Source organism: Arachis stenosperma, chromosome 7 (genome assembly GCF_014773155.1).
Source record: "Arachis stenosperma cultivar V10309 chromosome 7, arast.V10309.gnm1.PFL2, whole genome shotgun sequence".
Lineage (NCBI taxonomy): Eukaryota > Viridiplantae > Streptophyta > Magnoliopsida > Fabales > Fabaceae > Arachis > Arachis stenosperma.
Genome location: NC_080383.1, coordinates 16,953,282 through 16,974,445, shown reverse-complemented (window position 1 = coordinate 16,974,445; position 21,164 = coordinate 16,953,282). Strand labels below are relative to the sequence as shown.

The following is a 21,164-nucleotide window of genomic DNA, read 5'->3' as shown; positions in this document are numbered from 1 at the left end:
AACACTTATATTCTGGTGGCAGTAGACTATGTATCTAAATGGGTGGAGGCAATTGCAACACCCAGTAATGATACTAAGACAATGCTAAAGTTCCTCCAGAAATATATCTTTAGCAGATTTGGTGTCCCTAGAGCACTAATCAGAGATGGAGGCACTCATTTCTGTAATAAATAGCTTTACTCTGCTATGGTCTGATATGGAATTAGCCACAAGGTGGCAACTCCATATCATCCATAGACAAATGGACAAGCTGAAGTCTCTAATAGAGAACTAAAAAGAATCCTGGAATGGACTGTAATTGCCCGTAGGAAGGATTGGGCAAAGAGCTTGAATGATGCTCTATGGGCATACAGAACAGCATTCAAGACTCCTATAGGAACTTCTCCATACCAGCTTGTATATGGGAAGGCCTGTCACCTGCCAGTGGAACTGGAGCATAAAGCCTACTGAGCAACCAGATTCCTAAACTTTGATGCCAAATTAGCTGGAGAGAAAAGATTGCTCAAGCTGAATGAGCTAGAGGAATTCAGACTCAATGCTTTCAAAAATGCAAAAATTTACAAGGAGAAAGCAAAAAGGTGGCATGACAAAAAAACTGTCATCCAGAGACTTTGAGCTAGGATAAAAGGTTCTGCTGTTCAACTCTAGGCTCAGATTGTTCCTTGGGAAATTGAAATCCCGGTGAAAAGGCCCATATGTGATTACAGGTGTGTCACCATATGGATATGTAGAGCTTCATGATATTGACTCTGACAAAAAGTTCATTGTTAATGGACAGAGAGTCAAGCATTATCTTGAAGGCAATGTTGAGAAAGAAGCACCAAACTGGCGTTTAACGCCAGAAAGAAGCAACAAGCTGGCATTAAACGCCAGAAACAAGCAACAGCTTGGCGTTAAATGCCAGGAAAGGTATAAAAGCTGGCGTTAAACGCTAGAAACAGGCAGTAACCTGCGTTTAACGCCAGACTTGCATTCTATGGGCATTTCTGCATGCCTAAATGGAGCAGGGATGAGAAGTCCTTGACCCCTCAGGATCCCCGCCTACCTCAACTCACTCTTTCTCTTCTTCACACCTTTCCATAACAACCTTCCCCCTCCATCTCCTCTATTTCTTATTTTTCCCCTCCTTTCTTTCTTCTTTTGCTTAGGGACGAGCAAACCTTTTAAGTTTGGTGTGGTAAAAGCTTTGCTTTTTGTTTTTTCATAACCATTTATGGCACCTAAGGCCAGAGAAACCTCTAGAAAGAGGAAAGAAAAGGCAAAAGCTTCCACCTCCGAGTCATGGGAGATGGAGAGATTCATCTCAAAGGTCCATAGCTCAGTAGTAGAGCATTTGACTACACATCAAGGAGCCATGAAGGAAGAGCAACAAAGACAAGGAAGATACATTGAGGAGCTCAAGCACTCCATAGGATCTTCAAGAAGGAGAACTAGCCGCCATCACTAAGGTGGACCCGTTCTTTAATTTTCTTGTTCTTATTTTTCTGTTTTTCGAATTTTTTAGCTTTATGTTTGACTATGTTTTGTGTCTTTACTGCATGATCATTAGTGTCTAGTGTCTATGTCTTAAAGCTATGAATGTCCTATGAATCCTTCACCTTTCTTAAATGAAAAATGTTCTAAATACAAAAGAACAAGAAATACATGAATTTCGAATTCATCCTTGAAATTAGTTTAATTATTTTGATGTGGTGACAATACTTTCTGTTTTCTAAATGAATGCTTGAATAGTGCATATTTTTTATAGTGAAGTTTATGAATGTTAAAATTGTTGGCTCTTGAAAGAATGATGAAAAAAGAGAGATATTATTGATAATCTGAAAAATCATAAGATTGATTCTTGAAGCAAGAAAAAGCAGTGAAGAACAAAGCTTGCGGAAAAATGGTGAAAAAGAAAAGAAAAAGAAAAATAAAAAGCAAGTAGAAAAAGTCAATAGCCCTTAAACTAAAAGGCAAGGGTAAAAATGATCCAAGGCGTTGAGTATCAATGGATAGGAGGGCCTAAAGGAATAAAATCCTGGCCTAAGCGGCTAAATTAAGCTGTCCTTAACCATGTGCTTGTGACATGCAGGTCCAAGTGAAAAGCTTAAGACTGAGTGGTTAAAGTCGTGATCCAAAGCAAAAAGAGTGTGCTTAAGAGCTCTGGACACCTCTAACTGGGGACTTTAGCAAAGTTGAGTCACAATCTGAAAAGGTTCACCCAGTCATGTGTCTGTGGCATTTATGTATCCAGTGGTAATACTGGAAAACAAAGTGCTTAGGGCCACGACCAAGACTCATAAAGTAGTTGTGTTCAAGAATCAACATACTGAACTAGGAGAATCAATAACACTATTTGAATTTTGAGTTCCTATAGATGCCAATCATTTTGAACTTCAAGGGATAAAGTGAGATGCCAAAACTATTCAGAAGCAAAAAGCTACTAGTCCCGCTCATCTAATTGGAGCTAAGTTTTATTGATATTTTGGAATTTATAATATATTCTCTTCTTTTTATCCTATTTGATTTTCAGTTTCTTGGGGACAAGCAATAATTTAAGTTTGGTGTTGTGATGAGCGGATAATTTATATGCTTTTTGGCATTGTTCTTAGGTAATTTTTAATATGTTTTAATTACTTTTTAGTATATTTTTATTAGTTTTTATGCAAAAATCACATTTCTAGACTTTGCTATGAGTTTGTGTATTTTTCTATGATTTCAGGTATTTTCTGGCTGAAATTGAGGGACCTGAGCGAAAATCTGATTCAGAGGCTGAAAAAGGACTACAGATGTTGTTGGATTCTGACCTCCCTGCACTCGAAATTAAATTTTTGGAGCTACAGAAGTTCGATTGGCGCGTTATAAATTGCGTTGAAAAGTAGACATCCAGGGCTTTCCAGAAATATATAATAGTCAATACTTTGCTCGAGTTTTGACGACGCAAAATGGCGTTTAAACGCCAACTTCTTGCCCTATTCTGGCGTTAAATGCCAGAAACAGGTTACAAGCTATAGTTAAACGCCAAAAACAGGTTACAACCTGGCGTTTAACTCTAGGAATAGCCTATGCACGTGAAAGCTTCAATGTTCAGCCCAAACACACACCAAGTGGGTCCCGAAAGTGGATTTCTGCACTATCTATCTTAGTTTACTCATTTTCTGTAAACCTAGGTTACTAGTTGAGTATAAAAACTACTTTCAGAGATTTATTTTGTACCTCATGACATTTTACATCTGAATTTGTATCTTCTACAATATGAGTCTCTAAACCCCATGGTTGGGGGTGAGGAGCTCTGCTGTGTCTCAATGGATTAATGCAATTACTACTGTTTTTCATTCAATCACGCTTGAAGTAACATGATATACAAAACCTTAAAGTAAAATAAATATTTCTATCTTACTTACATCTACTTCTACTTAAGAACATATTTCTATGTTTCTAACTTACACATATTTCTTTTTTACATAGTGCATATTAAACAAACCCTAACAAGAATGTTATATATAACAACCTAGCACAAGAAAAATAGAGTTCCAAACTAATAATTATGTCATAACAAACTTGCACAAGCAAATAAAGTTCCAAACTAATAATTATATCATAACAACCTTGCACAAGCAAATAGAGTTCTAAATTCCTCATAGAGACCTACTACTAAACCTGCCAACTACGTTTCGGTTCTTCGGGATTACCCTAACCATGGCCACATATTTAGATTAAACAAACAAAACAAAACTAACCTCAAAGTCGGCCACCCCGGTGTAATACGACGTCTTGTTCAGCCTGTTGATGTCTCCGTCATTTTCTGTCTGCTGCGCCATCGCAGTATCAATCAAAAATAGGGTCAAAAAAGGATAATAGAGAGGAGAAAATAGTTAACTAGGTCAAACTGGGGTCCAGAATGACACTGTGAATGACATATACTTATAGACGTCGATAAGCCTTACTCGTTTACAGTGTAAACGAGATAAGAGAAAAGAATTTAAATCGATAAATAATTTTTAAATTATTTATTTTGATAATTATTACATTGTTTATTTATTAAAATAAAAAATTCGTAATCTTCATTGTGTTTGAAAATTCTATTCCTATAACTTCACATAAACTTAAATCCAATATCAAATTTCAAATTTCGAAAAGAATAAATAAATATGAAGATAAATAAACTAAGACTTGGCAAAGCATCACTTTCCATGAACCATGATTCCTATAAACCTAAGCCAGCCATAACAATTTAGAAAAAGGATTTAAACCCTTATTAACTCAGAAAACACACTAAATTAAGAAAATTAACAATAATCAATAATAACTATCTCAGAAAATTAACAATAACTTAAAACAAAATTAACAATCAACATTAAACCACAAAATTAACAATAATTCAGAAGTCGAAACAAAATTAACATTAACTAAGAAGTAGTGGAGGCATACAAATGGCGAGAGAGAGTGAGCTTGGAGAGACTCGAAGGTGACGAGGAGGAGAAAACGATTGAGTGCAAGTAGAGACATTCGCAGTGAGAGAGAGCGCTTGAAGAGAGAGAGCTTCTGAGGAAAGAACTAACCACCGCTACGCCAAGAAAAGGACCGCGACGAAGAAACGAAGAGCGCCGGCGGACGACGGGAGCGATGTGAGAGACGGGAGAAAACGAAGGACCCCTGGGTTTATCCATGTGAGCGACGCTAACAGGAGGTGGAGGCTAGGATGACGGCGACGACACCCTCGACTGACGGAGAGTAGCTCGACGATGAAGAAGGTGAAGCGTGGGTTGAGTGGCTACTAGGGTTTTTTTGGGTGAGATGGGTGAGAGACCGAGAGATAGAAAGCGGTGGGTGGATTACTGGGTTTTCTGAAATTTTATATATATATATATATATATATATATATATCACCGAACTTGTAATTAAAAATGTCCGGCCAATTCTGGCAGTTTATCGATTAACCATCGGTTCGACTGATTTTTAGTCTGACTTTTTTAAAACAATTTTATACATCAACCGAATTGGTTAGATGATCGATTTTTTATTAATCCTGTTGAACCGGCCGGTTCGATTTTTAGAACATTAAAATCTAAAAAGTGAATTGGACCATCAAAACGGTGCGCTTCATTTGAGGAATAAGAGTGTGGTCTCTTTCTCTCAAGTCAAGTCGCTAGGGTTTTTAAACCCAGTTTGTTCCCCCACTCTCATTTTCCAAGTAAAGCATCAAAGTCAGACAAATCAAAAGCACGCGCTCTCTCCCTTCTTCCTCGTACAAGTTTCGCACCTTCCTCTGCATTCAAAGGTAAACGAAATCTTCATTTGTTGCACAATTCCTAAGATCAAAGCCGGAAAATATGATTTATTGTTTGTAATTTTGAATTTTAGGGCACAAAAAAGGGGCGAAGAAGATGCGGAGGCACAGTCCAGGATACTACAGTCCGCCTAGGAGAGGGTACGGCGGCAGGGGAAGATCTCCTCCGCCGCCACCTCCTCCGTCGAGGAGGGGCTACGGTGGTGGTGGCGGCGGCGGCGGGAGGCGCGGCAGGGATAACAACAACAATGGAAGCCTTCTTGTTCGCAACATTCCCCTCGATTGCCGACCCGAGGAGCTTCGAGTCCCCTTCGAGCGGTTCGGACCCGTTCGTGATGTCTACATTCCCAAGGATTATTACTCAGGGTTAGTTGGTGCATTTCTTATGATTTATATTTGGAGAAGAAAAAGAAAATTTTAAAGTTTGATTGTTGTGGAATCAGAATCATCAATTTTGTCGCCGTGTTAGATGTACTTCCTTGTTTTTGTGAAATTATACAAATAACTTGTTGGTCTTTAGGTTTCCTTTTGTAAAATTAGTTGGAGAAATGTAAGTAGTTAAGTTGATTGAGTGTGTCTGAGCGTGAATTGTGAGAGATGGGTTGGGGTGATTCTGTACTTTTGAGTTTTCTTCTTTTTTCTTTTCTCTTGTTTGAAGGTGATTGGTATTAATTATTTGATTGTGGATTGATTTTGGACTGGTTTGTCAGGGGGTTATGTTTATTTGAAATTGGAAGTTAAAACAAGATCAAGCCCCACATTTGACCAAGTTTTTCCCCCCAAGTGTGTTAATCTTCATACGAAGAGAAACTATTTAATTACACAATGAATACAAGTATGATGGAAGGTTGGTTGGTTCCTTGTACAAACTGAAGTGAAGGCTTCGTGCTTACAAGATTTTTTTTGTTTCTTGGGGAGCGTTGAATTCAAGTTCTTATAAATACAAGAATGTTGAAGAATTTTCAAGATACTTTACTACTTGTCAATGTAAAGAAAAAGGGCCCGCTTTGAAGTTTTTGGATTTTAGCTGCTTTAGGCAATCCAGCTTCCACAGGCTGTGTTCATGTCTCAGAAAGCCTTAGCTAAGTTGTCTAAAGAAAGATATACTCTGCCTAGTCTACGTATGCTACAATCTGTGTCTGCCCATGTTTTTCTAGTAGTGTTAGAATGAAGCTCCGCTTTTTTCCCCATACAGAGAACCTCGAGGCTTTGCGTTTGTGCAATTTGTGGATTCTTATGATGCTTCAGAGGCACAGTACCATATGAACAGACAAATCTTTGCCGGAAGGGAAATATCCGTCGTTGTTGCTGCTGAAACAAGAAAAAGACCAGAGGAAATGCGCCAAAGGACTAGGAGGTATCTCTTATTTCCCCCCTATATATTCCACTATAATGTAGCGGATGATAAAAATGTAAAGGTTGTCTTGTATCTGAAGCATTGCTTTATAAATGTATAGCTAAAGTTTTTGGAATTTTGCAGAGGACCAGCGAACTATGGGGGGAGAAGGTCTTATTATGGTATCATCATTTAAAAACTCAAAATTGCATTATGTTTTTTGAAATGCTTACATAGTTCACTGCTTGTTAAGATTACTGACTTGTGTGTATCATAATATTGATTCTATTAGGTCGCTCGCGCTCTCGCTCAGTATCACGCTCTCCGCCTTATCATTCTGGTTCTAGAAGTAGATATCGCTCAAGGTAAGTTTTAGATATCCTTAGTATCTTAATTTTGTACTTCCACTAAAGCATGTACTCATGATTTGAATTGACGTGTACCAGATCATATTCTCCTGCTCCAAGAAGGCAAAGTGATTACTCTATTTCCCCTAGAAGGCAAGCAGAACACTCTAGATCACCTCGATCACCAAGAGGCCCCCCTAGAGAGCGAGATGCTGATCAGAAGCGCAGATCATATACTCCAGATTTTGGCAATGGTGTTGATCAGAATCAAAGCAATGGGTATCCTGAGTGAGTTGAAATTTAATAATTACCTTCTGAACACGAAGTTTTTCTATTGAAATTATTTTCCCCTCTTCTCTCGTGTTCTTACACTATATACTATCTTGTACTAAGGAAATCTACATACAAGTCTGAGGCAGATGAAGGCCAGTGGAAGTCATCTGGACGTAGACCATCGAGGTCACCACCTGGATCCAGATCTAGGTCAAGGTCTCCTGATTTGTCTCCTAGACATTGAAGACGAGGTAAAATGTACTAGTTAAGACTAGGGATTCCATATGTTAGATTTGGTTCAGCTTTTTTTAAAATTAGCTTCGATGATTTTCATAATGCATATTTATACATGTTGCAGGTCTTTGGCAATGTGCTGCATTCTGCTGATTCTGTACCAATTCAGTATCTTTATCAGGACATTTTACAAAATTGCATAATGTATTGAATGTGTTTGTAGTGTTAAGATATTACTGTTGTGCAGCATTTTGGATATTGTGAAATTCTGTGGTAAAACTTAACTTAGAGTCTTGATAGTCTAGATGAAATGTTTGGAGCTTGTTTGATTTGTCAAGTACCCTCTTGAACAATTTTTCACATCAAAACTGCGTTTATCTTGGTATTAAATTACTTGTTTAAATGGCTACCCCCATTTTTCCCTGTTTGGATAAACTAGTGTATTACCCGCCCTATGCGCAGGCGAAGCTCAAAATCCGAAAATCATACCTCTTTATGGAAAAAGACTTGGCATGTATTCAGTGAAAATCACAATAAGATTATATGTGTGGCAAGTGACAATTTGATTCAAATTATTTCAAAATCTTTCTTTTTAGTCTACTTGTAACTCGTTGAAATAATGGTTACTCTTCCATTCAAATTTTCGAAATAAAGAAAGCCATAAACTCTGTAACTCGATTCCTAATTTTATTTTCGAGTAATATCCCAAATAGGTCCCAAGAAATTTACCATCCGACAGTTTTGTCCCCCACAAAATTTAACTAAGATTTTGACCCTGAGGTTCTCAGATATCTCCCAAATACGTTCCCAAAATCGTTTGATCCGGTTAAAGTGGTGACGTGTCAGGTCAATTGTGACATGTCACTTTTAGGACATTTTGGTCCCCATCCACGCTGGACAAAACGACGTTGTATTGGAACCAGTGGCAAAACGACGTCGTTTCGGGGAGGACAAATTCGTCCCCACTTAGACAGAGAATGCAAACGGCGTCGTTTTCATGTTGGGGACCTATTTGTCTTATAATAGTATCTTAGGGGATCTATTTGACCTATAATTTGTGATGTTAAAAGAAGCTATATTTACTTCAACGCAAACTTTAAAAACACATTGACATTGGTCTGTTCATTTATCAAAATGGTAACATAAACCTGAGAACTCAAACATGTTAACCACACAAATATTTGGCTTCAATAGCAACACAAGCCAAATCAAGTCAAAGAAGGTTTATTTTCTTTAACACAAACTAAACAAAACCATTCTAAATAACACAACGTCTTCTTCCTCCAACATAACAAAAGGTGGTAACATAACTAAGACAACAACTTTCACACTAATTCTTAGAAGTATCATTTCTTGAAAGACTGGTTCAACCCTCGTATGCAACAAGTGGCACAGTATCTAAGTTGTTCAAATTCATTCCAATACGAGGGTTGAACCAGTCTTTCAAGAAATGATGCTTGTAACAGCCCAGACCACCCGCTAGCATGATATTGTCCGCTTTCTCACACAAGGCCTCACGATTTTACCTTTGACGATAGGGATGCTAGTCGAAACCCCCCCACACTCACTCGTCAAAACGCGTCATGCTAGGGAGAGGTATCCGCATCCTTATAAGGCATGCTTCATTCCCCTCCCCAACCGATGTGGGACCTTACAATCCACCCCCCTAAGGGAGCCCAGCGCCCTCGCAGGCACATCGATTCGGGCTCTGGCTCTGATACCATCTGTAACAGCCCAAACCACTCGCTAGCACGATATTGTCCGCTTTGGCACACAAGGCCTCACGGTTTTGCCTTTGACGATAGGGATGCTAGCCGAAGGCCCCCACACTCACTCGTCAAAACGCGTCATGCTAGGGAGAGGTATCCACACCCTTATAAGGCATGCTTCGTTCCCCTCCCCAACCGATATGGGACCTTACAATGCTTCTAAGAATTAGTGTGAAAGTTGTTGTCTTAGTTATGTTACCACCTTTTGTTATGTTGGAGGAAAAAGACGTTATGTTATTTAAAATGGTTTCGTTTAGTTTGTGTTGAAGAAAATAAACCTTCTTTTAACTTGATTTGGTTTGTGTTGCTATTGAAGCCAAATATTTGTGTGGTTAACATGTTTGAGTTCTCAGGTTTATGTTACTATTTTGATAAATGAACAGACCAATGTCAATGTGTTTTTAAGGGGTTTGCATTGAAGTAAATATAACTTTTTTTAACATCACGAATTATAGGTCAAATAGGTCCCCTAAGATACTATTATAAGACAAATAGGTCCCCAACATGAAAACGACGCCGTTTGCATTCTCTGTCTAAGTGGGGACGAATTTGTCCTCCCCGAAACGACGTCGTTTTGCCACTGGTTCCAATACGACGTCGTTTTGTCCAGCGTGGATGGGGACCAAAATGTCCTAAAGGTGACATGTCACAATTAACCTGACACGTCACCACTTTAACCGGATCAAACGGTTTTGGGGACGTATTTGGGGGATATCTGAGAACCTCAGGGTCAAAATCTTAGTTAAATTTTGTGGGGGACAAAACTGTCGGATGGTAAATTTCTTGGGGACCTATTTGGGGTATTACTCTTTATCTTCACTTTTGAAACTTCTTTATTATTTACTATCGTAATGGAATTTGAGTGTAAAATTTCGGTGGTTTATATATAGCATTTACCTCTAATGCTATATTACTATTGCTTTCTTACCCCAAGGTTGTTTTCTTTTGCAAATGATTGAATCTACAGTATTTTTATTAACTTTAATTTAAATAAGTTGACTCTAAAATTGACGAATTTCTAATGCTTTCCAGAAAAGTAGAGTGGAATGCTTCAGCAAAAGTAGGAAGCGTAACACAACAATTTGACAAATGACCTCTTATTAGTATAATATAGTTTTTATATTTTGATCAATTTAAAAAATTATGGTATAATCACAATGCGCCCACCGTGGGGCTCTCTACCGACGGGCTGTTTAAGATTGAAAAGTGGAAAAAACTCCGCCCACCGTGGGGCTCGAACCCACGACCACAAGGTTAAGAGCCTTGCGCTCTACCGACTGAGCTAGACGGGCTATTTGATCTTTGGTTTTACATTTATTAAATTTTTTAGTATCAAATACGTTATTGGAGGAATTTGGTTGCATGGAGATGGCTGCATCCATTGAATATGTCTCTTGAAAGCATCTAAAATATAGAGGAGTTCAATCTTAGGCATATTAGGGACTAATTGGCTTGCAAATTTTTTTTATTTTCATTTTTTATATTTAATTTTTAAAAATAATTTTATTTATAAATTTTCAAAAATTAAAGTAATCAGTTTGTCAAATTAGATTCTATTTCTAATGGAGGAAATAATAAAAATGTTTTTGGTTGATTTATTTTTAAAATGTAGTTTCAAACTTTCAATTTAAAATAAAAATATGTTTTATTCGCTAATTTAATTGAATTATTAAAATGATTTTTTTAACACACTAAAATTAATTTTAAAATATTAATAAATGGCAGAAGCTAAGGTGTAAGGAGAGAAGTAAAATTTAAAAAGTAAAATATTATTACTTTGATAAATTTTATTATTTAAAAAACTTTATTACTTTCATACAAATAAAAAAATTACATTAAAATTTATTAAAACAAAGGTAAGGTGTAAGGAGAGCAAAGAGTACTCTTGCCCTTTTGGGTATAGCAAGTTGTATCTAACTATAAATTATTTTGCAAACAAGTTGGTTAAGTTTCACAGCCTCTTCTCACATGAAACTTTGTTTTATATCCGTCACTCATTTGAACTATGATAACAATTTCATCCCACCATTAATCACCCCAAAATAATTCCTCTCGTTTTCTTACACGTTCAAATTTGATTTAATTAATTAACTATCATGACTTGTTAATTACTCTTAAGTCATAACAAATCAACGGTTAGCTTTATGCTTTTATTTCTGGTTTCATATATGATTGGCCAATTAGTTCTTGATTAGCAGGACTTTTGTTTTTTATTAGTTATAATTCCACAAGTAAAATAATTCAAAGACTATCAAATTTCCCACAAAGATTATAAGAAAACAATTTGGAGAGCTACAATATATTTCTCAAATCATGTTAGTTCTTCATATATTGTCTGTTTTATAATTTGTGGTCAAGGAGAAAGATAAGGGGAATCGAATATCTCTTTTAATTTTTCAAAGAACTTGAACATTTTCCTGGGCCAATTTTCTCTAGATCATTGTTAACATTTTCTAAATGGAAAATTTAATTGAAAAAAGATATTCTTTTGCACTTCTAAAGGATATAATAAAGCTATTTTCATTTTTATTCCTTTTGACCTGCTAGAAAATAAAGCAATCTAAAGCATCAAAATCATGACATAATTTTACTGAAATAGATAAACGAGTGTTTTTTGTTTTATGATTGTTTAAAACTTTGAATTATTAAGAGATTATTGCACATATATTGTTTATTTAAATGTAACGAATCATCTAATCTATGAAGTAGATTGTGCTGAAAATGCTACTCATTGTTCATTTGCAATTTTTCATAAGGAGGTGTTGGAATGCAAAAACTACATTATAAATGAGTGTCAGTTTGTAATTAATGTGCCACTGAACATGAATGCTGTTGTTAATTTCAGTAGTTTATTACAAATGAATTACACAAATTTTGAACATGAAATTTCTTTTAAACTAGACTGCACCTAATTGTCAATACTGTGAAAAAATGGTGGAATATGGTGTGAATTTGATATTATTTTTTATTTTTAAATAAAATAAATAATACGGAAAAAATTATATATATTTCTTCTCAAAATGTAATTATTCATGAAACTACATAAATAAAAAAGTAAAAAATTACATAAATATTTATAAGTCAAACTATATAATAAAAAAGTAAAACCAGACTTTTGGAACTAAAAAACCTAACAAACACTAATCCAAAATAGTTAATTATCAGCTATTTAGTTAATTTTAAAAATGGCCATTTACAAGTGGTGAAACAAAGAGCTGAAAAATTATAAGGTATATAAGACTTGACCAGTGTATAAAGTTTGGATGACAAAAGTTGAAAGTAGAAATAATATTTTGGTTGCTTTTAGAGAACGTGAATTAAGAAAAATTGGACGTTAGTTGATGATAACTGTTCAGCGGGTATAGTAACACGGTTAGAGGGACAAAGACTTCTATTGGGTCTTACTTCCTCAAACCTGTTGGTGGAGATCGTATCTGTAAAAAATTCTAATGCTCAAATATATAATAATTTAAGAAGTATAAAAATTATAGTAGATAACATATTTGGTTATAGATTAAGTCATCTATTTAGAGTATTTATATTAGAAGACAAACTTAAGGAGAATACAAATGAATTTGTACAAGACATATGTAGAATCTTACATAGATATGATTTAAGTTATATTTTTTATTACTGGTATATCCCAAGAAGAGTGCTTTTAGATCAGCTATAGCTTTAGATTTGTTTCGGTCCAGTTCAACAAAGATTGGAGGTCCGTTCGAGGGACCTATCTGAACTATCACGTTTTTCGCGTGATACAATACCTTCCGTCGAAGTTTGGACAGTTGACAGAAGCTTTTAGACAAAAAGGTCCAAATAAAAAAATCTACCCGAGAATAAAAAATAAAAGAGAGGTACCTACCTTTTTCCTATATGTACGTCATATTTTATCCTAATTAATCGCCTATTCGTACTAACACTTATTTTAGTATCAGAGTGTCCTTGCAGGTGATCCTACCCGCCAATGACTTTTAGATCTCCACCTCTCTTCAGCTCTTGTGCTCAGGTTCCAATCCTCACCTTCAACTACCCTTACTCTACCGGACCAACAAACAATTGAACAAGACTCATTATTTTTTAGTCTAACTACCTTGTGTCAAGAGTGCATATACCTTTTGGTTTTTTTTTTTAATTTTTTTATCAACTCTTTTCATTTTAAAAAAGTTTGATAAGTTAAATTGTTACTCTCCCTTAAATGAGTTTCTTAAAAAAAAAAAAAACCAACTGTAAACTCTAATCCCGATTTCCTATTTCCTAATCTCAATTCTCAAGCCATTTTATTTATTTGGTTGTGATGAATATTCGACCAAACTTGGTCAATCGAACTCCACTAGAAAGCCTCTTGATAGATTGACCATTGAAAAGTAAGGTTCTCATAAGAAAGCCATCTTAATTAAAAACCAATTGATTTATTTATTTATTTCAGTGGTACTTAAATGACTAAACTTAAATTAAAGTCGAATCAATTGAAGGTTTCATCCTCCTTTTAGGTATAGACAAATTTTAAAATTTTGGAACAGTAGTTTTCTCACGCATTGTAATGTCTACAACCCAGCTAAATATTAGTTGAATCAATTATTTTTAATGAACTAGCATTATGCCCTTTTTATTAGAAAAAGAAAGAGTATATTTAAGTATTTATAACCAAAGAAAAATTATCACGTGATTTGAGGCAAATTTTTTAGATATAAAGAAGGATTGCGTGTAATTTATGGTAATGGTTAATTAGTGTGTTTTTCTTTGATATGAATTTTAGTTCTTTTATTTTAAATAATAAATCGAATTCTTAGTTTATAGAAAAATAAATTTTGTAGAGATATTTGAGAGTCAAATGTTTTAAGTTCACAAATTAAAAAGTCCTATTTGTGTTAAAATATTTTTTTATTATAAAACAAATCGGAGATTCTGATTTGTATATTTAAAATTTTTTTAATACTAAAATACAAATCTAAGAGTTAGATTTGTATGTTTAAAATAAATTTAAAAAAAAAATAAGTCCAACTCTCAAATTTACATGTTAAACAAAAGAATAATTAAAAAAAAAAATTAAAAGTCGCAAATCTTACCCTTAGATTTGTGCTCCATCACCAAAATTAAAAAGTGGTGATTTGACAGGTCTAATTTGAATCTTTTGGCAAACTAGGGTTTACCAAGTCATCTAAGTATTTTATTAATACCAATTGACATGGGGTGCTTTGGACTAAGCGCGTATATGTATAATTTTCATTCTTTTGATTTGTTAAATTCATTAATTAATATACAATATATTATATTCTCTTAGCTTGTTGAGACATTTATATAAACCAATTAAACAAGTTACAACTCCATCTTGACATAGACACTTGCTGAATTAGAATCTTCAGAAAGAGAGAGACAAATAGATTATTGAAGAATTTGAACTTTAAAGGTCATGGCAATTGGGTTCATGGAGGTGCAGCTTCTCAAAGCAAATGACCTCAAAGTCACAGATTTTTTTGGTATATGATTGATTGCTAGTTCCTTTATTTTCCTACTTTAATTGCTTCAATATATCTGCTTTAATTGCTTCTGTGTTTTCTTCATCTCTATTTCCCTTTTAATACTCAAATGGATGGTATTTTTTAATAAACATTCTAACTATGTTCAAGTTGTGCAATTTCTAACGAGTTTTTTATTTATTTATTTTTTGTGTTCAATAGGGAAGATAGATCCATATGTTGTGATACAATACAGAGGGCAAGAGCAAAGGAGCACAGTTGCTAATGGTTAGTTAGATAGCAAATCAAGTTCATTTTAACTTGATGCCTAAAAATCTTAAACAATTGCTATTTCAAATGGTGAAAGTATATTCTAATTTTGTGATATGAATGTTTTATAATTCTATGTGCAATTTCTAATAATGGTTTGTTTGGAACAGGGCAAGGAAGAAATCCAACATGGAATGAGAAATTTATGTTCAGAGCAGAGTACCCAACTGGATCTGGAGATCAATACAAGCTTATTCTCAAAATCATGGATAAGGACACTTTTTCTAAGGATGATTCTCTTGGCCAAGCCATGTAATATTTCTATCACTTAATTGGAAAACTTTCATTTCTATCGCTTTATTTCTTACGTATCAATTTTTACATTGTTATTCAGTTATATTTTTATAGTTAATTAGCGATAATTTTGTCAAATGCTTCTTATTCGATACAACAACAAAATAGCATGATAAGGCTCACAGTTAAGTTGTTTTAGGAGTTAATTATATTAATTTCTTGCTTTGGGAGGGTGTTTTTATCTTAATTGTGTTTATTGTGGTCTATATATACCTATATTTAAAATCTTATGTTTGTTTTGACAATTTCTACTAACCTGACTTTTTTAAGTGTAGTTTGTGAATCTTTAACTATTAAGAAAAGAAAAAAATTTATTATGACGTGATATTCTAAACTTTTTATGTTTGTGTAAAAAATTTTACATTAGGAATACCCTACTTATGCTATAGTATTCATTATTTAAAAGAAAAATTTGTTACTCTATATGCAGAATCTATGTTAAAGATTTATTGGCCCAAGGGATAGAGAATGGAGGTGCTAAGCTACAAGCTCTCAAGTATAGAGTAATTGATGAAAACAACTCATATTGTGGTGAAGTTGATGTTGCCATATCTTTTACCCCAAAGGTAAATTAAACCTCAAATTCACTTGAAATAATCAAATTTAAAAAGAAATATTAGTTATTTTTATTATTTTATGGTAATGGAATTGATGGTATTTTCCTATTAGTTTGACTTTTTTTTTTTGTGATCTTTTGGCATAGGTGGAAGAGAAATTTATTGGTGAAGACATTGGAGGATGGAAAGAAAGTTGCTATTAGCAAATAGCAAGGCTAGCATATTCATATTAGTATATAATATACAACCTAACTTAGATGTTCTTACTTCTAGAATGGTTATTTATGTAATAATATAAGATCGTTCACTTTCTAATGCCATCATGTTTTCATTCTTTTTGACAAGTACGGGCATGATAGATAGATTAAACTGTTTGTGTATGTATCATTCCTCTAATTAGTTTATTCTTGTCATTTGTCATTTTGTTTTTTTTTGGTATTATTTTTAACTACCTATTCAAGACTCTCTCAATTAGCGACAAACCTTAATGTATTATTATTATTATATATTTCTTTATTTTTAAAACAATTGTCAAAGTTTTTTAAAAGCACATATTTTAAGAAAAAAAAATATTCGCATAAAAAATGAAACAAATGAGTTTTAGTAAAGTTTGTATGGATAAACAAATATTTCCTCAAATAAATGAAATTATGTAATTTTTTTTTGTCTAATTATCGTTAGTAGGAAATAAAAAATATTATGGTGCATTTAATTTGTGTTTTTATTTTTATTTTTAAGATTTAAAAAATAATAATAATAAAATTTTATTTTTCGTTTTTACATCTTATTTTTATTTTTTTTAACGAAATACTGAAAAAAAACACATTAAAATGAAAACATATGGTAATAGTTGTTTTCCTTTTTCAAATTAATTATCAGAGCCTAATTATACTAAATATTATTTTAGATTTACAAATACAAGCCGTCTTAGCTCAGCGGTAGAGCGCGTGGCTTTTAACCACGTGGTCGTGGGTTCGATCCCCACAGACGGCGATTAATATAAATAATATTTTATTTATTCAAAACTGGCTCTTACATTAATGGAATTCATGTTCATATCACCACCATTTCATTCATGGCTTTCATGTCACTACCTCCAACTTTGAATTCAAACCAAAATTGCAAAAAGTGTTCATGGGATTGCCATGCAATGCAAAATCTTAAACCCCAATATGCTTGTTATTATTCCCAACTGTTCCAATCCACCGAACAATCTTATTACAATATTCTTTTTTATTTTCTTTCTCTCTTATTTATTTATTTATTTTTTCAACCACTTTGAAGCAAGTATATCCTCTCCAATTTTATACCTAACAACCAATACTTTAATGGCAACAACTAAAGAAATTTATAAATCACTTAGCACCCATTTCATTTATATAAAACCTTCTTGATAGTGACCAACATTACACCAAAGAATACCCACCTAAAGTAAAAGTCAAAGCTATCTGCGTTGACTTTTTCCCCCTTTATTGATGTTAGCAAATGAAATTCGAAGACTATCTAATGGAGAAAAGCCAAGAGCCCCAGAAAAGAAAAGAGCTTGAGAAAGAGGTTAGCAAGTTCTTCAATATGTAGCATCTCTTTATTTATTATTAATAAAAGGATTTCGCTAACCAAAGTGATTAAGAATTCTAGCAAGGGAAAATTTGTTAATTAACTAGTATCCTTAGTAAAACCTTTTAATAAAATGCATGAAAAAGAAAAGAACAAATAAAAAACAAAGATATTAATGTATATATAGCTAATTAAGGCTAATGTTTGAAATTCATTTGAACATTTTTTTTTCTTTGATCAATTAATTGATAATTACATTCATACCCTTCTAGGTTGTGATATTGCAAGCTCAGTTGAAGGGAGAACAAGCAATGAATAGGGTCTTACGTTGTGCTCTTCAAGGACCTGTTTTCTCTCTTCCACTCATTCCCTCTGTTTTTCCACCTCAGGTAATTAAAAAAAATCAATATATATTAATTAATGTATACTAATTAATAGAAATATTGTTTTAATTTATTTTTTTAAAGATTTATTTTGGAGAGAAAACAAATATTATATGCAGGTTCATGAGCTTCTTGAAGAATTGGCAATGGTTGAGGAGGAGATAGTTTTGCTTGAAAGAAAAGTTAAGGAACTAAAACTAAGATTGTACCAAGAGAGAGAATTGGAAACAATGCAACATAGAAGGAAGCTTAATAATAAAATATATAAGAAGCAGTTTCAAGAGTCATCAGAACATGGACCAATGATTACTGAGCATAGATGCAGTTCACATAATTATGAAGTCTTCACCAAAGGGAGAAAATCAAGAGATACAAGAGCCTCTCTAAGTTCATCATGGGATATACATAGCCTACTTTCCATGCCAAGAAGGTCAAATGGTAAAAAAAAAAAAAATATCTTTACTATTGATGTAAGACTTTATAGCCCAAAATTTGTTATACTATCTTTACTTTTTTTGATCAATTTTCTGACCATATTGTTTGGGATATGGTGGTGCTGTAAATAGAATATGAAGCAGCAAGAAGGAGCACTCAAAAGATTCCAAGACAATACCCTATACAAATAGAAACATCCATTGAGAAACCAAATGAATTGTCAGAAGAACTTGTGAAATGTCTCATAGGAATTTTTCTTGAATTGAACCGGGCACCATCATTGGACAGAAACAGAATAGAAGAATCTGAAACTGTGCCAAGACTCATTACTCTTTCATGTATGAAATCCACAGGGTTCATTTCAAAGACCTCATTCAGCTGCAAGACACCTTCATTCCATTCAAATGGCAATGCTTCTTATTATGATCCTTATGGAACTTCTTCAGATTTAGATTGCACTGCAAGGGATGTTGGACCTTACAAGCACTTGATTCAAATCACTACCACTTCATTGGATATTGAACGTTTCTCTCACTGCTTACCAGCATTCAAAAAATTGAGGTTGGTTTTGAGTTTTCAAGGGCTATTTTGGTACTTCACTTTCTCTGTTTTTTCTTTTTCCTTCTAATCTATCCTTCCTCTTTCAGGACCTTGATGCATAAGTTATGTGATGTGGATTTAAGTTTCTTGACCTACAAGCAGAAATTGGCATTCTGGATAAACATATACAATGCCTGCATAATGAATGTACTGTAAGGCATTTCAAGCCTATATTGAACTTAAACTTTTCTTAACATCTTTGTGGTAAATCTTAGAATCTTTCTGCTTATGATATAATTTCAGGCATTTTTGGATCATGGCCTTCCTTCTACAAATGATAAACTGTTGTCTCTTATGAATAAGGTACACAACAAATAGTAATAATAATAAATGGTAATTGAGAATTTTCTTTTCTGTTTTTTTTTTGGCAAGTTATCAAGCAAATATTAATTATCTAGCTACATGTTGATTCAGGCAGCAATGAATGTAAGTGGGATAGTACTCAATGCTCTGGCTATTGAACACTTTATTCTTCGACATCCGTATGAATCAAAACAGGTAAGTTTATAAACCCTAGATTCTAAATCCTAGAATCAATTTTTCTGGTCACTAAGTACTTTACTAATGGAATATGCAAATAATAATGAAAGGAGAAACAGAGAAAGTGTGTAATAGATTTTAAATTAACAAGCCAACCCCCTCCCCCACCTCATTTTAAAGAATGTCATTTTCATAAAATAAGATCAATACAAGAAAATTAAACACTATTATATAGAAAAAATAACATTACTCCAACAACACAGTAGCAAGTAGCAACCAACACTTTAATTTTAAACTATTAGGATGTAAAGCTGTGTTTAGTTTTGAGAATAAGATAAAATAAAATATTAATAACAAGACACAAAAAGACAGAGAAATAAAAATTAGTATTTTTATATTTTATTTGATAATAAATTAGAACAAATGATGAAAGTCTAATTTATTTTTATTTTTTATTTAAAAAATTTGAAAAGAAAAATATAATAATAAATATATAATTATAAAAAATTAACAAAAATTATTAAAAAATAAAAAAATAAATTGTATCTCTTGTTAGTATCTTTGTATATTTCAAGTATTTCTAAATACAATATCTCTGTGAATGTCTCATCTACTAAATACAATTTTGTATCTCTGTGTATCTATATCTCAATGTTCCGTACATATAAACAAACACAACCTTAAAAATTTGTTGTAAGTTGCTGAATTTTTCGGACACCGAATTTGTAGTTAATCTTACTTTTAAACTATTAGGATTTAAGATATTGGTCTCTATAGTTAACAGAAAGATTAGCAGGGTCCCGTGGACGAGAAGGAAGTGTTATTGCGACATGCTTATGGTCTGGGGTATCCGGAGCCCAACATAACTTTTGCTCTTTGTCGCGGCACTTGGTCGTCACCGGCGGTAAGATTATGGTTGTCCCCGTCGATTATTTGAATAAGATTGAATGAAAGAAAAATGTGATGTTTGTTGCAGCTAAGGGTGTACACAGCAGAGGAAGTGGTGAACGAACTGGGGAGGGCAAAAGTGGAATACTTGGAAGCTGCAGTGGGAATAACAAGCAAGAGGAAGATAATAGTGCCAAAGCTATTGCAGTGGCATATGGAAGATTTTGCGGATGACATGGAGTCACTAATAGAATGGATATACAGCCAATTGCCACGTTCAGGATCATTGAAGAGAGCCATGATGGAGTGTCTAATAAGAGAAACAAAGTACCCCATTTCTAAAATGGTAGAAGTCCAATCATATGAATCTCAATTCCGATATCTCCTACCCATTTAATGTAATGTATCATATCGCTTAACTACAACCAATAACTAACCTTATGCAAATCAAAAACTCGTTTGCATGCCAACTATATTTTATTTATTTATTTTCAGACGTTAAATCAAGTCATTAAGCCCCCAGCTCGACTTAATTTGAGTTATATGGAGAACCATGTGCATACATTATAAAACATCGTGTGTTAATTTTTTTGTGTTATTTCTAAGGGGAAAAAATGTTTTAAAAATTTTAGTTTGTTTGACATTTTTTAAAATAATAAATAAACAAAATATTTTTATATTGTTATTTCTAAACATTATTAATAAATAAAAAATATTTTTATTAAATTAATTTTATTTTTAATAGATAAAAAAATTTACATCAAAATATTAAATTACTTTTATTTAAAAAAAACACCAAATTTTTATATGATCCATTGTTTGATTAATTTATTATTTCCAATGCGTACCATCCACGTTTTACAAGTTACACTAAGAATATCTTTTCTTAGTATGTCTATTATTAGTTTGCATTGCTGGGAGCATCAACTACTCAAGGTCTCTTTAGCATTATCATT

General features: G+C 33.4%; 3 protein-coding genes and 2 non-coding genes across 5 annotated transcripts; 4 read left to right on the top strand and 1 right to left on the bottom strand.

The window, feature by feature from the left end:
• Window positions 1-5,099: 5,099 nt before the first annotated feature.
• On the top strand, window positions 5,100-7,796 carry LOC130942242 (serine/arginine-rich SC35-like splicing factor SCL30). Its single transcript, XM_057870959.1, has 8 exons — window positions 5,100-5,260; window positions 5,344-5,635; window positions 6,465-6,626; window positions 6,750-6,787; window positions 6,898-6,970; window positions 7,052-7,240; window positions 7,346-7,476; window positions 7,584-7,796. Exons 2-7 carry the CDS (start codon window positions 5,367-5,369, stop codon window positions 7,467-7,469), a joined length of 855 nt encoding a protein of 284 aa, XP_057726942.1. The 5' UTR covers window positions 5,100-5,260; window positions 5,344-5,366; the 3' UTR covers window positions 7,470-7,476; window positions 7,584-7,796.
• Window positions 7,797-10,447: 2,651 nt separating this feature from the next.
• On the bottom strand, window positions 10,448-10,520 carry TRNAK-CUU (transfer RNA lysine (anticodon CUU)). The gene has a single exon. It is a non-coding gene; the product is annotated as a tRNA-Lys (tRNA).
• Window positions 10,521-14,471: 3,951 nt separating this feature from the next.
• LOC130941875 (16 kDa phloem protein 1) lies at window positions 14,472-16,209 on the top strand. Its single transcript, XM_057870502.1, has 5 exons — window positions 14,472-14,705; window positions 14,907-14,972; window positions 15,125-15,266; window positions 15,739-15,874; window positions 16,012-16,209. The coding sequence occupies exons 1-5, from the start codon at window positions 14,639-14,641 to the stop codon at window positions 16,066-16,068; spliced, it is 468 nt and encodes a 155-aa protein (XP_057726485.1). The 5' UTR covers window positions 14,472-14,638; the 3' UTR covers window positions 16,069-16,209.
• Window positions 16,210-16,786: 577 nt separating this feature from the next.
• Window positions 16,787-16,858, top strand: TRNAK-UUU (transfer RNA lysine (anticodon UUU)). Its single transcript has one exon. It is a non-coding gene; the product is annotated as a tRNA-Lys (tRNA).
• Window positions 16,859-17,284: 426 nt separating this feature from the next.
• Window positions 17,285-20,705, top strand: LOC130941964 (uncharacterized). The gene is made up of 9 exons (XM_057870621.1): window positions 17,285-17,419; window positions 17,695-17,811; window positions 17,925-18,243; window positions 18,372-18,801; window positions 18,888-18,987; window positions 19,084-19,143; window positions 19,255-19,338; window positions 20,117-20,224; window positions 20,297-20,705. Exons 1-9 carry the CDS (start codon window positions 17,351-17,353, stop codon window positions 20,603-20,605), a joined length of 1,596 nt encoding a protein of 531 aa, XP_057726604.1. The 5' UTR covers window positions 17,285-17,350; the 3' UTR covers window positions 20,606-20,705.
• Window positions 20,706-21,164: the final 459 nt, after the last annotated feature.

Coding starts and splice junctions, on each gene's coding strand:
- LOC130942242 (XM_057870959.1), top strand. CDS start 5,367: ATGCGGAGGCACAGTCCAGGATACTACAGTCCGCCTAGGAGAGGGTAC. Junction 6,788..6,897: donor GGGGAGAAGGTCTTATTATG/GTATCATCATTT, acceptor TGATTCTATTAG/GTCGCTCGCGCTCTCGCTCA. Junction 7,241..7,345: donor CAAAGCAATGGGTATCCTGA/GTGAGTTGAAAT, acceptor TCTTGTACTAAG/GAAATCTACATACAAGTCTG.
- LOC130941875 (XM_057870502.1), top strand. CDS start 14,639: ATGGCAATTGGGTTCATGGAGGTGCAGCTTCTCAAAGCAAATGACCTC. Junction 14,706..14,906: donor CAAAGTCACAGATTTTTTTG/GTATATGATTGA, acceptor TGTGTTCAATAG/GGAAGATAGATCCATATGTT. Junction 14,973..15,124: donor AAGGAGCACAGTTGCTAATG/GTTAGTTAGATA, acceptor TGTTTGGAACAG/GGCAAGGAAGAAATCCAACA.
- LOC130941964 (XM_057870621.1), top strand. CDS start 17,351: ATGAAATTCGAAGACTATCTAATGGAGAAAAGCCAAGAGCCCCAGAAA. Junction 18,802..18,887: donor CCAGCATTCAAAAAATTGAG/GTTGGTTTTGAG, acceptor TTCCTCTTTCAG/GACCTTGATGCATAAGTTAT. Junction 19,339..20,116: donor ATCCGTATGAATCAAAACAG/GTAAGTTTATAA, acceptor AAAGATTAGCAG/GGTCCCGTGGACGAGAAGGA.